The sequence below is a fragment of the Ambystoma mexicanum genome, chromosome 3q (genome assembly GCF_040938575.1).
Source record: "Ambystoma mexicanum isolate Mex_15411 chromosome 3q, UKY_AmexF1_1, whole genome shotgun sequence".
NCBI classification, from domain to species: Eukaryota; Metazoa; Chordata; class Amphibia; order Caudata; family Ambystomatidae; genus Ambystoma; species Ambystoma mexicanum.
Window position 1 is genome coordinate 211,334,273 of NC_090926.1, and position 14,989 is coordinate 211,349,261.

At 48.5% G+C, this 14,989-nt stretch overlaps 1 protein-coding gene across 1 annotated transcript; it reads left to right on the forward strand.

Moving 5' to 3' along the window:
- The first annotated feature begins 4,428 nt into the window (after nt 1-4,428).
- Nucleotides 4,429-4,803, forward strand: LOC138447960 (uncharacterized). Its single transcript, XM_069604485.1, has one exon. It carries the CDS (start codon nt 4,429-4,431, stop codon nt 4,801-4,803), a length of 375 nt encoding a protein of 124 aa, XP_069460586.1.
- Nucleotides 4,804-14,989: the final 10,186 nt, after the last annotated feature.

Here is a 14,989-nt window from a genome sequence, read left to right on the forward strand (position 1 = left end):
GCGCACGTCTGTCGGAGAGGATAGCTCCTGCATTTGCCTGCAGATTAATGAAAATCCTTACACTTTGAGTCAAGGTGCTGCTAATGTAGAACCTGGTGGCTAATGTAGGTGTTGGAGAGGAGTAAGGCCCGCTTGCGCTTAGCTCGACGCATTCAGTTTTGTTGTCATAATTTAATTGTCCGTGGGTGGTGGCTGGGTGACCACTTTTGAGTCTGATGGCTTGCGTATCTGGGAATTGAGAGTCACCCGCTTGAGTTTGGCTGGAAGCGGTCAGTGCTGTTGTCATGGTTCAAGTATCCATGGATGGTGGCTGGGCGGCCTATTGAATGGGGATTAACGGAAGTGGGTTCAAGCTGGGACTTGGCTCTGGTTTGGTAATTGGATGGAATGAGCATGCTGGGTGCTGGGTACCACTGTGCTGGTCTCTAGGAGTTGGGTGAGTGGAAAGTGGATGGATGGCCAGGTGGTCAATGATCCCTCACATCATGTAGTGGAAGATGGTTATAGAGGTCCAGAGTGTTAAGCAACCATCTACCTCCAGGCGGTGCATTCCTAAAATTGTTTATGTGTTTGTACATGGTGCAGTAATGTAACTTTGTTAGTTTAGTCATAAAAATACATAAAATTCATGCTCTGTGTTGAGGCCATGTTCAATGTTTCTTGTCCTGCGGATGAGTCTTGCTTCGTTCTGACGGAGCTTGAGTGCCCTGTTGCCTCCTCTAGAGTCAGATCTGATCATTTCCAGCCCGACAAACTGAATCTTTCTCTGATCGTTCATTTGATGTTGTTCTTGCCAGTGTATGGAAAGCGGAAATCTTGCGTCTGTTACTTTCAGCGTATTGAGATGTTCTCTGATCCTTCACAATTCACGGATGGAGTTCCCTATGTATATAAATCCACATACACATATAATAACATAAGTGATTAATTTGGACCTACAGTTGATGAACTGATCAAGGCATTTCTCATAGAAGGTGGCAACGTTTACACTTTTAGTGGTTAATGCATGTGGGCACATAGAGCAGGAACCATATTTGTGAAATCCAGGTGTAATTTGTTTACTGAGCCAAGTAGTAGTTTCAGGTTTATGTGGAAGGACTGAGTATACTTTTCAAAATCAGAGTTTTACAGTATGATACTTTGGGTTCATCCAGTAGGTTACATTTATTAGGGCAAAAATAAACTGCAGCTCAACTACAGCGTACCAAGAAGAATGTATCCTACTACAAGACAGATTCTTGGAACAAGGATATAAAATCTCAAATATCAAAACCGCCATAAACCAGGCAAATGCCATTCCGAGAGTTAACCTACTCAAACCCAAGAACAAAGAAGACTTAACCAACACAGGAGACAGTAATAGATTTGTTACAGAATACAATGCGGAAAATTACTTAAAAAACACTGGCACATCCTTGGAATAGTCAGGGACTTACAGAAATGGATTTTCAAATGAACCCAAAGAAAGCAGCCCGCCACTCCACCATCTTTGCGATCCCGCCTCCAGCCGCAAGCGCACCAGGTCGCCCAGCAATCCCGCAAGGTGCCCGTTCCCGAGGCATTCTGCCTCCCACACCCACATGGTGCCAAGACTCCAGCATCCTTAAGAGGCCCAGCGATCCAGCTAGGGCCCATTTGAGGGGTAATCCACCTGATCCCAGCCGCGTGGCAATCTGCCAGCAGCCTGCCACAGCACGTGGCTCGGACCACGTGACAGCTGAAGAGTGAATACCTCAAAGTAAGTGCATGCCGACCCACCAATGTCCCTCACATTGGCCCGCACCCCATATGCACGGCGATCCTGCCCAGGAGAAGGAGTGGCAGCCACCCCCCACCTCTTTATCCTGCAACAAGATTCCTGCACAACTCCTGTTCCCATAACACACGAATCCCGCTGAGGGAAAGGAAAGTGCCTGTCACCTGCCAACTTTAACCCTCAATACATTGAGGCACCGTCCCCAGGAAACATAAGCTGTTGCCCACACAGTGCCACTACCATAAAATCCCACACTGTTCACCAGGCTGAGTAAGCCCTGCCAACGCCTCACCATACGTCCATGTGTTAGGGCAAATACTGCGACACAGACCGCAATCTGACACAACGCTGTCATTAGCAGCCAGGAGGCACTGCCGCCTGCCCCTCATCCAAGGCGGTCCTTCTATGCAAGCTACTCTTGTTCATCCTAACACCACAGCACCACAGGCAGACAAAGGCCGGCGATGGATCGAATCGGTCGAGGACTTCAACCATTTTGTAAAAGCGGCGGGAGAGGAGAAATCACAGAATCTATGTGACATGTTTATCAATCTGGTGGGCAGTGAAATTAAGACGATCGTCAAGACCATCACCCCAGAGGAACAGATGGATTTCACTGCACTCATCAGGGCCCTCATTAGAAAACTCATCATCAAAACAAACAGAGACTATGAGAGATATGTATTTAACCAGTGCACCTCAAGGGCTGAAGAAACCGTAGACAAATGTATCACTCGGCTACGGGTGAAGAGCGCACACTGCCAGTTCAACCTATTCTCCACTGATGAGGCGATCAGGCTGCGGGTGATCGAGGGCTGCCTTTTGCCCGCCCTCTGGAAACAACTACTGAAGAAACCCCTTTCAATCGATGAGGTGAGCGAGATGGCCAGGATCTTTGAGAGAGTGGACTACAAAGCGGCCAACATTGAAGGCAACCCGAACACCACACACAAAAAAAGCGAGACCATTGCTGCAGTCCAGCTGCAAGCTCAATGACCCACGGATCGAGGGACCATATCCAACAGGATGACTGGTCAGACGGGGTTCAGGCTCAGAGACAATGCTACCGATGTGGCATGAACTTCCCACACTCGGGGACGTGCCCAGCGCTGTCACAAAGATGTGCCAACTATGGCAGAGATGGCAATTTCCAGTCCATCTGCAGGGAAGAGAGACCCTTCCCCACCTCTCGGGAGGATAGCTCAGAGGCAATATGATCGTCTTGGAAGAAAGACGACATGGAGCAACACAGGTTCGATCCCCGGGTCTACGTTTAGAAACCTCTGGGTATTAAGCGTGTTATAAATAACCTATCATATCATATCATACCATATCATACCCCCTGGATGAACTCACAACCGCAAAGCAGAATGAACAGCCGCACCCCCATCCTCTGGCCTGCCAAAACAGGCCCAACATCCCCTACTATCAAGGGCAGCAGCGATACATCAGAGCAATTGAGGAAGCACACCTGAAAGATAGCAATCAAGGATTCAATCAATACAACCTCACTTTGGTGATGAGTACGATGAACCACCGAATGCATACCAGACATATGAGGAAAACCAACAATACCCAGCTTATCAAGGGGGAGACCACTTTGACCAAGGATACCTGCACAACTACGTCAATCTCATCCATGATGACAACAAAGCCAGAGAAGCACCCAGAATAATGGTGAACCTGGGAAATAGACACTTCTGTTTTCTTGTTGACTTGGGCGCAACAGTCAACATCATGAGGGAGCAAGAATTCATGCAGATGCCAGAGAGACCTGAGCTTGCAAATACCTATTGAAGAATCTTCCAATGGGAGGCTGCACCACCCTACAGTCGATAGGACAATTCAAGATGCAGCTGATGCACAATATTCTGGAACTAGATACCACAATCCACATTATCTGGAGCCCAACGAAAGGCTGCTGCCTCCTCAGCTACCAAACAGCATGCTGCCTAGGCCTTATTGACATACACTTCCAAAAAGGCGAGGTGTTCAAATCCTCTGCTCTAGGCGGGAACAATGGAGAGCAGATGTGCACGATCAACACCACCTTGACAACTGCAAACCACATCACTAAAGAGACAATCCAAACCAAATACCCTCGATTGTGCAGAGGTCTAGGGATACTCAAGGGGGCACTTGTTAGGCTACACATATATGATACCGTCAGACCCATCCCTCAGCACCCCAGAAGAGTAGATTCCACCTCCAGGACGCTGTCTCGAAGGAACTCGACCAACTACTACGTGGTGGCATCATTGAGCCAGCAGCAATTCCCACTCCATGGGTATCCCCACTGGTCATAGTTCCCAAAGAAGGACGACTACACATATGCATCGACATGAAGATGGCAAACACTGCCATACAAAGGGAGCGACACCCTGGTCCTTGCATCAAAGACATGATTGTGCTACTAAATAATTCAACAATGTTCTCCAAACTTGACCTCATACAAGGATATCACCAGTTGAAACTTCATCTGGACTCACGAATCATCACCACATTCGTCACCCATGAAGGACTCTTCTGCTATCGGCGATTAAACTTTGGCATTTCCTCAGCCGCTGACATTTTTCAGGAAGCCATACGACCAGTCAAAGGTGCTCTGAACTACAGCAACGACATCCTCGTGTTCCGCCATCGCAAAAGACCATGACATAGCACTGCTGAAGATGTGCAAAGCGCTACATGAAGCTGGCCTGACACTCAACCTGGAAAAGTGCAGATTCAGCAAACAGAAACTAAAGTTCTTTGGCCACATCTTCTCTGACGAGGGGATGACGCCGGACCCAGACGAGGTCAGCACCATCACCGACCTACAGGAGCCAACTCACCTAGCAGAGGTGCGATCATTCCTTGGCATGGTCGGATACTGCACACGAAACATCCCACATTATGCATTCCTAACCAAACCTCTGTGTAGATTGCTGCAGAAAGAAGCACCATTTGAGTGGACAATGGACTATCAAACTGCGTTCAATTACATCAAAACAGCTTTGGCCGAGGCACGCCGGCTAGCATACTTTGACCCAAATTGGCACACATAGATAACTGTAGATGCCAGCCCGGTGAGACTGGGCGCCAACTTAGCACAAACGAGTGGTGATGGCACACACCCCAGACACATTGTCACCTACGCGAGCAGTGCCCTGTCAGCCACAGAAACAGTATACTCACAAGCTGAGAAGGAAAGCTTGGCAGCAGTGTGGGCGTGCAAACATGTTCACAACTTCATCATCGGAAAGAGGTTCACGTTGGTCACTCCTGTCACTCTTTGGAAATCCACGCACGAAGATGCTGCCCAGGATTGAACGTTGGGGCTTCAGATTACAGGAATACGATTAAACCATCATCCACAGACCAGGAGGGGACCAGAACCCAGCAAATTACCTTTCCCACCATCCGTCTGGAGCACCAGTCAGCCGGGAAAGGAGACGCTGAATACAACAATTACGTGGCTGCCAATGCCGTACCACCAGCACTGTCCCTGAATGCTGTCACCACCACATCTGCAGTCGACCCACCCATGGCACTTGCCTCAGCCTCACAACCACCAACAAACGGAAGGATTACATGAAGGCCATAGAGGCACAGGCAACACGAAATAAAAGTTAAGTAGACAGCTGGGTCAAGAAATGTCTGCTGTGCCAATGCACCGCATGAGCTGAAGCACCCATCCCGCTACAACCGACACACATACCACAATGAGCCTTGGACAGGGTAGCCATTGACTTTTATGGCCCCATTAAATCTGGATAATACCTCTTAGTATTTAGCGATAAATACTCAAGGTTCTCCATCGTGAAGAAGATATCAACAATGGCATACACTTGTGAAACACTTGTGTATAGGCGCATTATAAATGCCTTATCATATCATATCATACTGTCAGGTGGCGCTACATTTGAAGAAGTTCTCATTGTGTGGGGCATCCCACAATCCATCAAATCAGACAACGGACCCCCTTTCAACGGCCATAGATTTGCAGCCTTTGCAAGGCACATGGGGTTCACACACCAAAAGATCACCCCCCGCTGGACACAAGCCAAAGGCATGGCTGAACGATTCATCACCTCCATTAAAAAGACAGTACAAAGAGTGTGCATAAAGGCCACCAACACACATCAAGCCCTCTGCAGGCTGTTGTGGTACTATCGCAACACACCACACGAAGCCACTAAGACACCTGCTGAGCTAACGATGCGATACCAAGTACACACCAGGTTGGTGAGGGACACCGGCGAGCAAGGAACAGAAGATGAAGAGATCATAAGGAGAGACACAGAGAGAAAGGAATGTACAAAAATAGATACCGACATGAGACGAAGGGTGGCGCCCAAAGACTTCCAAGTGGAAGACAAAGTCCAAGTCCAGCAAGCCATGACCAGAAAGACAGACGCCAGATATTTTCAAAGACCACTAACTGGTTGCCATCAAAGGATCCATGGTGACCACCCAGAATTCAGCTCACAAAATAACAAGGAACTGCTTGCAGTTCAAACATATCATCGAACGAGAAGAACCCGAACTGCTCCCGCCGGACCCAGACCCGGAACACAGGGAACCACAAGATGACACATGGATTCTCCCTGAGGAGAGTTGACATGAGACACATGACCCGGCTGAACCGTCAGAGGTACCTGTACTTAACGAACCCTGGATGTGGCCCCAGCACACAATCAAGAGAACAGCCCGCTTAATAGAAGAGTGTTGAACCTGACGACAGAACATTTGTCTGGGGGTGATGTTAGAGGTCTCTGCACCTTTAAGGGAGAGACCGGGACTCCAGGCTGGTGGCGTGAGCAAGAGAAAGGAAGGGGAGGAGCCCAGGAAGGGAACGTTAGTTCCAGTGAGGTAGTCCAATAAAGATGACGTATCCGTATCCGTCACACCTCTGGTGTTGCATCCTTATTTGTGTGCGTGTGCCAATTAACACACTTACTGACGAGGAGATACAGCGGCAAGCTGTAAGAGTGGGGCAATAGAACCGGTATCTTGAATGTCTGCCTATTGTAAAGCCAAAACTAATCCGATGACTCATGTGATGTGGATTGCAGGCTTCCATGATTATTCCATGTGGTGCCTGCGGGCCTTTTACGAGAAAAGGATCCGCACCATCTACCGCAACACAGAATCGCAGGAGTGGAAGGTCTCTATGGGACCCAGAATCTGCTCCCCCTCAGAGACAGCGAGACGATGCCCTCGGAGTCAGAGAGGACAAACACACAGAAAGAAGCTCTTGCAGTCTCTCAAGTAGTACTGCTCGTCCAATCAACGCCACTCTTGCACTTACAAATGCCCACAAGCGCAGGAAGTGATGGATTCACGCTGCACTGCGATATAAAGTGGACTGGACTCTGCTGGGAATGGAGCCTGTGACCTGGAGCGGAGACACAGATCTGTGCTGCAGCAGCACTGACCCGCTGTGCTATATGCGTTGCTGTTTTCCACACTGTTGTGTCGCACTCAGTAATGTGAAATTCTCCTCTATTACTTGGTGAAATAAGGTTACCACTTTTGCCAGGGGGAGCTGAGGTCCCTGCGGTCTTGTTTGTCACGGGCTGTGCCTCTCTTGTCCATATCTGGGGCACATCATGCTCCTTCCCCCCCCTGTGGGACGAAAGACGGTGCCTTTTACAAGGCACAGAGTGCAGGTACTCATCAACAGCCGCGGGCTGCCCCTGTCACCTGCCACTCACCATAAACCCTAAACTAGGCCAGCGGGGTGCTTACAAGGGTCTCTTGGGGGGTCTAGGATGGCCATTAAGTCCTGTTTTATATTGTCAATCTTTAACCTACTCTAGAACGGCTTTCAGAGAGCCACTTTGCAGAGAAATCGAGAGAGAACGAGAGGGAGAAAGAGAGATAGTCTGAGCAGTAAATAGGTTTACTGCAAAGAGACAAGAGAGAGAGAGAGCGATGTTCCGGCGCTGAGCAGGAATGAGACAGAGAGAGAGAGGGGGGGGGGGTGAGGGGCGGACGAGGAGGGGGTCCATCCCGACCTGGGTAGGCCTCCAGATGGCTCTTACAATTCCTTCCAGAACACAATAGTGGGGTCTTCTGTGCTGCCACTTTCTATACCCAATCGCACCGTTAACTTCATCCCAAGCAGCCTGTCCCTTCTATGAATGCTGGAATCAAGATAAAATTAACACAGGGGTCAAGCTGCCCCTCCCTCCTAGGAATGCTAGCATACAGATAGAGCTAACACCGGTCCAAGCAGCCTGTCCCTCCAGGGAATGTAGACAACATGCAGGGTCCAAGCAGCCTGTCCCAACTGGGAATGCTAGCATACAGATTGAGGGAGCGCAGAGTCCAATCAGCATGTCCCCCCTAGGCGTGATAGTATACAGAAAGAAGTAACCCAGGCTCCAAGCAGCCTGTCCCTCCTAGAACTGCTATAATACAGATGAAATTAATGCAGAGTGCAAACAGTCGGATTTTCCCCCCAACCCACATAGAGATAATGCAGGATTCAAGCAGCATGTCCCTCCTAGGAATGCGAGCATACATAAGAGGAAACGTAGGATCCACGCAGCCTGTCCTCCTAGGGGTGCTAGCACACAGAATGCGGCAACGTAGAGTCTAAGCAGCATATCCTTTCTAGGCATTCTAGTATACAGATAGAAGTAAAACAGGGACCAATCAGCCTGTCCATCATATGCTTGCTATCATAGAGATAGAGATAACGCAGGCCCCAACCAGCCTGTCCCTCCAAGGCATGCTAGCATGCAGAGGTAATGGGCGGCTCCAAGCAGCCTGTTCCTCCTACAAATGCTAAAATACAGATACAATTAAGGCAGGGTCCAAGCAGCCTCTCTCCCCAGGCCAAGCTATTCCTCCTAGAAATGCTAGAATACAGATACAATGAATGCAGGGTCCAAGCAGCCTGTCCCTCCAGGCCATGCTAGCATACAGATAGAGATAATGCAGGGTCCGAACAGTCTGTCCCTCCTAGGTATGCTAGCATACAGAAAGAGGTAACATAGGGTCCAGCCAATCTCTCCCTCTTAGGAATGCTACCATATTCAAAGAGGTAACATAGAGTCCATTCAACCTGTCACTCCTACTCACGCTAACATACAGCAAGAGGCAACGCCGGGAACAGCCAGCCTGTCCCTCCGAGGCATGCTAGCATACAAATAGAGGTATTGCAGGGTACAAGCAGCATGTCCCTCCTAGGGATTAACACATATGTATAGAGATCACACATGGTCCAAGCAGCCTGTCAATCTAGGGATGCTAGCATACACATTACGGTAACATAACATCCAAGCACCCGCCGCTCCTAGGTAATCTAGCATACATATAGAGTTAAGACACAGAAAAATACGCGTTTACCTCATTATACTGGTAGTATACAGATAGTGGTAATGCATAGGCCTTCGCAGCCTGTCCCTCCTAGGCATGCCATCATACTGACAGAGATAACACATTCTGTCTCTTCTAGACATGCTAGCATACAGAATCAGATAGATGTAACACAGGGTCAAAATATCCTGTCCCTCCTATTAATGCCAGAATACAGATAGACACAATGCAGGATCCAAGCAGCCTGACCCTCCTAGGCATGCTAGCATACAGCTGGAGGTGAAACAGTTCAAATAGCCTGTCAGTGGCCTGCTAGAGTATAATTAGAGGTAGTGCCGGGGAAATGCAACCTGTTCCTCATAGGCATGCTAGTATACAGATATATGTAACGCAGGGTCCAAGCAGCCTGTTCCTCCAGTGAATGCTAGCATACAGATATAGAAAATGCAGAGTCCAAACAGCCTGTCCATCCATGACATACCAGCATACAGATAGAGGTAATGCAGGGTCTAAGCAGCCTGTCCCTCCCAGTTATGCTAGGATACAGCCAGAGGTAACACATGGTTCAAATAACCTGTCACTGGCCTGCTAGAATACAAAAAGAAGTAATGCAGGGAGAATGTAGCCTGTTTCTCCAGGCATGCTAGCTTACAGATAGATGTAACACAGGGTACAAGCAGCCTGCCCTTCCAAGACATGCTAGCATACAGACAGAGATAATACAGGGTCTAAGCAGCCTGTCCCTCTTAGGCATGCTGGCATACATATAGAGAGTATGCATGCCCTACCCAGCTTGTCTAATCCTAGGCATGCTAGCATACAGCTAGAGGTTATACAGGGTCCACCATGTGTCCTGCAAGGCCACGGGAGGAAGGCAGAGTGCCTGTGAACAGCGTGATCCCATAAGAAGGAGGGCATGGGCCTCCAACCCCCACCAGTCACAATTCTATATTATAGACCCAAAATGCCCTGGCTTTGGGACGCCTGAATTCCAATGTACCTGATAACGCCAAAGTACTGACCGTAAACCTGCTGGACCCCCAATCGATCAAAAGATCAGAAAGCAGGGCCTTCCCGCCTTCACTTCTAGGTCACGTGATTTGAGCTGTGAGGTGCAGGGAGGGATGCAAATATAGCCTAAATTGAGAGCAGGAGACCTTGGAGAAATGCCAGCCTGCCTGGGAAAGCGTGACGTGTGTGAGTTAGTGTGACCTCAGCCTTCCCCCTGAACCCCTGTCTGCCTGTACCGGGTGCAGTGTTACATAGACATAGATGTGTTTATTAGTTTGTAAAATAATTACTATTTGTTTGCCTTCTGACCAATGATGACTGCAGCATCGCCTTGGACGGGGCTGAGACCAATGGCCTGCATCTCTTATGGAGAAGGTGACTTATCCGTAGGGTCTCAGCAACCAGCAGCGCAGGTTTCTACTATATGTAATGATGTCACTGATGACGCTGTGTACCGTTATAATCTGCTGCACTTGCTGATGCTGCCAGAATGTCCCACACCAGCAGAATTCTTTGTTGGCGCTTTTTTCCTTTTGTATAGAAAGAAGCCTTGTTATCCTTGCAGGGGGTGTATTGGGCCTCTTTCCTTAGTGGATTGCATCGCTCTCAACCATTTGTGTCGCAAAGGCGGGTGAAATCACCCGTTTTTGTTTTTGGCGGGTGAGACGCCCATTGGAATGAATGGGCGTCCAGGAGGCTTGGCGGGTGAGTCAACCCTTTACAAGGCGGGTGACACCCGCCAAAAGCGTGTGAGTTGAGAGATATGGGATTGTATTTTTTCTGGTATGAGCGCCCAGGGGCTTTGCTACATTTGGTGACCCCGGCGTGATCCCAGCGACCCCAGCGATGACAGAAGCTTCCAAGCCGCTTCTCTGAAGGGACAGCTCCCACGTGCAGTTACCATTCCCCAGCGTGCAACCCGCAGAGGTGTGCAGCAGCCGTTTTTATAAAATTCCTGTCTGCTCTTTGGAGCGGGGCGCGGCTCCTGAGAGAGGGAAGGCCATTATTGGGACCCTGTGACGGAGGAGCTTGGGTGAACACACAGGCGTGAGTACAACGCTTGCGAGGGATAACAATGAAGGGTAGCGTGCATAGGGGTGTGTGGTATGCATGAGTGAAAGTAAGGTGTGGTGAAGCTGCATGGCGAGGTTTAGCTTTTATTATTTGTAATCTTTTTGGGATAAATTAAGAGGATTTTTAAGGAGGAGAACAGGACTGTAGGGACCCTTTCTGAGTGAGGAAAGTTGATGGCGCCATTTGATTTGTATTAAGGAGGCCAAAATGTAGGAGCTCCATATAATTAGAGGGCTCAGTGTAAGCAGTGGTTGGGGTTTTAGCTTATTATTTTAGTGTACCATGCTTTTTGTGTAAAATGCAGAGGCCAAAGGTGGACCGGGGTTGATAGACAGTGTTTTTAGAGTGTGCAGCGTAATAGTGGGTGTGCGTGTATGTGTGCGATTGAAAAGGGGGGAGGCGAAAGGAGTGACAAGGGGCGTCGGGGACGCTTGGATGGTTGACTGGTAGTGACTTTTGTGATAAAACAGTGCTTGAGAAACAAAAAGTTGGGGATTTTCTGACCACCAAAAATTGCAAATATGGGAGGTGGGGTAGCCTTGGAGTACATTGGAGTACATGTATGATACATAACCATTAGTATCAGAATAAAATTGAGAAGTATCACAAACAGTGGGTAGTAGAGACACAAGTACAAGTAAGGATTCGCTTCTCCTGACCCCACCTCCCTACATACCAGCACTAAGTGCTGTCGTGCCCCAGGATGGCAGGGGTCAGAAGGAGCTATAAGAGGAGCTATAAGAGGCATTGGAGGCTACAGGGGTGGAATTGGCTCAATTGCGAGCAGCACAGGAAGGAGGAGGGAAAAAGGGAAGCGTTGGACGTAAAGAAGGTAGGAACACGGCACTAGGAAGGTAGGTTGCACAGCGGCCTAGGTAGGATGCACTTTGTGCCCCAGGGACAGATGGATAACAATAATCTGATTAAGTTGCTTCCGCCCCTTACTTCCGTGGCCGGGAAATTGATCTATGCTTTCGAAAAACATACAGCCGGGATCCCCTTTGCTGTGGGGGATATGAAAAGTCTGCTTGCCGCAATATCGGGGCACCAAGCTGGAGACGTGTGGGTTAAGCCAGGGTATCCAGGGCTAAATCTGGATGACGCACACGATGCACACACTATAACAATATCAGAGCACAAGTGTGGGACGCGTTACGGCAAACGTACCCTGACAGACCAGAACTGCAGTCTATCATGCAGCACACTATGGGGGACGATGAGGACCCCATGCAGTACGTTGTTAAGGTTCTGGAGATGTGGCGGGCAGAGATGGGGAACCAATGGGGTCAATCAGTTCTTCTTTTTTACTTTGTTATTAAAAGGGGTTTGCCCAAAGAAGCATTTTGTGGGCATTGAAGCGAAAGAGTGGGCTGAGATACAAACTGTCATCATACATCACTGTCAAAGAATAAAAGAGCGAGGAAAGGGAACAGGAAAAGGAAACAGCTCAGCGGCTGCAGGTAGAGGAAGTGAAACTAGTACAAAAGAAATTAGCGAACTTAGCAGTTGAGAGGACAGCACCATCAAGTGCTCAAATGGAGGTGGCGGAGCAGATCTCGGCCCGCCAAATGTCAAAATAGCAGCATTTTGGCCAGGAGGAGGACAAGGACAGAGGGGAGGAGGGCCTCAGCCCTCTTACCTGGAGTGGCACCAAGGAGGTTAGTCATGCCATGTGGGAGAGGTGGGTTCAGAGGGGAAGAGGGAGGTCCAGAGGCATGGGACCTCAGGGAGCAGGCATTGGTCCAGTTGTATACGAATTGTTCGTATTACAACTGTTCGAATGACAATTGACCTTTTCAAAATTGACCGAATTGTGAAGGTCAATTGTAACATATATGTGGGGGGAAACCCCCCCAATCCCCCACCCAACCCAAACCTGCCCAAAATATATATACGATCAATTGTGAAAAGGTCAATTGTGACCCTTTAAATTCGGTCAATTGTTCATTCGAACAATTGTAAACGAACAATTTGGGTAATACCATTGGTGACTCGCAATGTTGGAGTTCTGGAAAGTGGGGACATTTTGCAAGGGAATGTAGGAGCAGGTAGGGGGCAGGATACGCTGGTTATAACAACTGTTGTCCACCACTACCCCAGCACCAACCACAAGTACAAACACTGTGGCAAACTTCCATACCCTGTGAAATACATCAGGCCTACACTCAACTACCACCAACCCCCAGGCACGCAAAAGACACAGGCCTGCATGGTACAACCATCAGTGCCTCAACAGAACACCACGTACGGTAACATGCAAGCACAAAACGCAGTGCCGACTGGCACTATTGTACCTTACTGTTAGGAAAGTTTTCCCCTAGGTGCAATTTTCCCTCCATTTAGGAACCGTCCAAACCTTTTGCTTTTGTTTGGCTTACCTTACCTGACTTTTTCCAGTTGAGCACAGCCTTCACCTGCACGCCTCTGGGCTTTTGCTCATTTGTTATGGGGAAACCGACATGTCCTTCAGGCTATCAGTACTGGGAAACAATTGTTCCCTTAGTCTTCGACTATGTTGCCATTTTTTGGTAACTTTTTATCTATGTGACAAGTACCTTACAGTACTGCGCATAGGGGTCCTTTAGTTATATGGCCCTAGCCACCCTCTAAATATTTTGTGGTGTTTGTACAAGAGTGCCCAGGATGAACTGGTGGCAGCAGTTTACTTTTAAATTATTTTTACTTTGCTTTTGTGGACCATACTGCATTTGGCCCAAGACAGTGGCCAGTGCCGAAAATGGCAATGCCACAAAGTCCATGTTCTGGCCATTTTCTCCCTTTGTCTTCCCCCAGATCAAGGTCGTATTCCTTACTTGGGCATGCAGCCTCCTGCGAAAACCGCATCGTTTACAGGCTCCTTCATGTCACATGTGCTAGTGCCCAGGAAGAGGATTGGTACTGTCTGGTCCTAATCCACACTACTGTTGCAGCCACTGAGAGGCAGAGCATCCTGTAACTGCAGTGGTGAAACCTACTAGTGAAGTGAACTAAGCTGGCAAAGTTTGGTTCGGACTGTGTTGAGGGTCAGTGAGTAATTTCATCACTTACCGGTGGCCCCCTGGCGCATCCATCTGTTTTTACACATGAGAATCCCTTAAAATATACACACCTTGGGTGGGTTAGCCTACACTCCACAGCTATGCCTGAAGTCTGAATGTTGCTCTATCTGCAAGGGTAGACCCTTCTCAAGGAATAGGGCTTTATTCTTCATCACCTCAACCCCCTTCCTGACCAGCTACAGTTCCCTGAAGAGAGCCCCCTTTACGCTTTACACACGACCGTGCATTGTTAACGCACTGCTGCACTTTGAGCATAAAGCTCCATGCTTCTAATGGCTGGACTGCATAAACTAGGGATTGACTGCATAGAACTTCCTAATGCGATATCTGTGTTAAATGTACCCCTTTCTGTTGCAGGTTGTGGCGATTTTCTCCCCTTCCATCAGCATTAGGCTAAACACATTTTGTATATATGTTACATAGTGAATAAGTGTGTGTGGTCACTGTTTTCTTGATTGTGTGGTTTAATCATGTTTTGTTACAAAGGCCTTTATTAAATGTATTTTTGATATACATCTGTCTAAGAGTAATCTGTGGCGTTTTACTGTGTGTGTTCATTGGGGGCTTCCGATCACTCTCACCCTTGACCGCCTGCCAAGCTACCGTAGATTGGTCTGGTCTGTCCAGAAGGTTCCCCTGTTCCACTAAACTAGGGTGGCCTCCTAAACTTCTACCCACCAGGTCAGAGTTTAGAAATCCATCTTAACACTTAACATGGGGTGAGCATGGTGGGGAACAACCCTTTTATGTTTCCCGGCACCAACACGTATCCCCAATA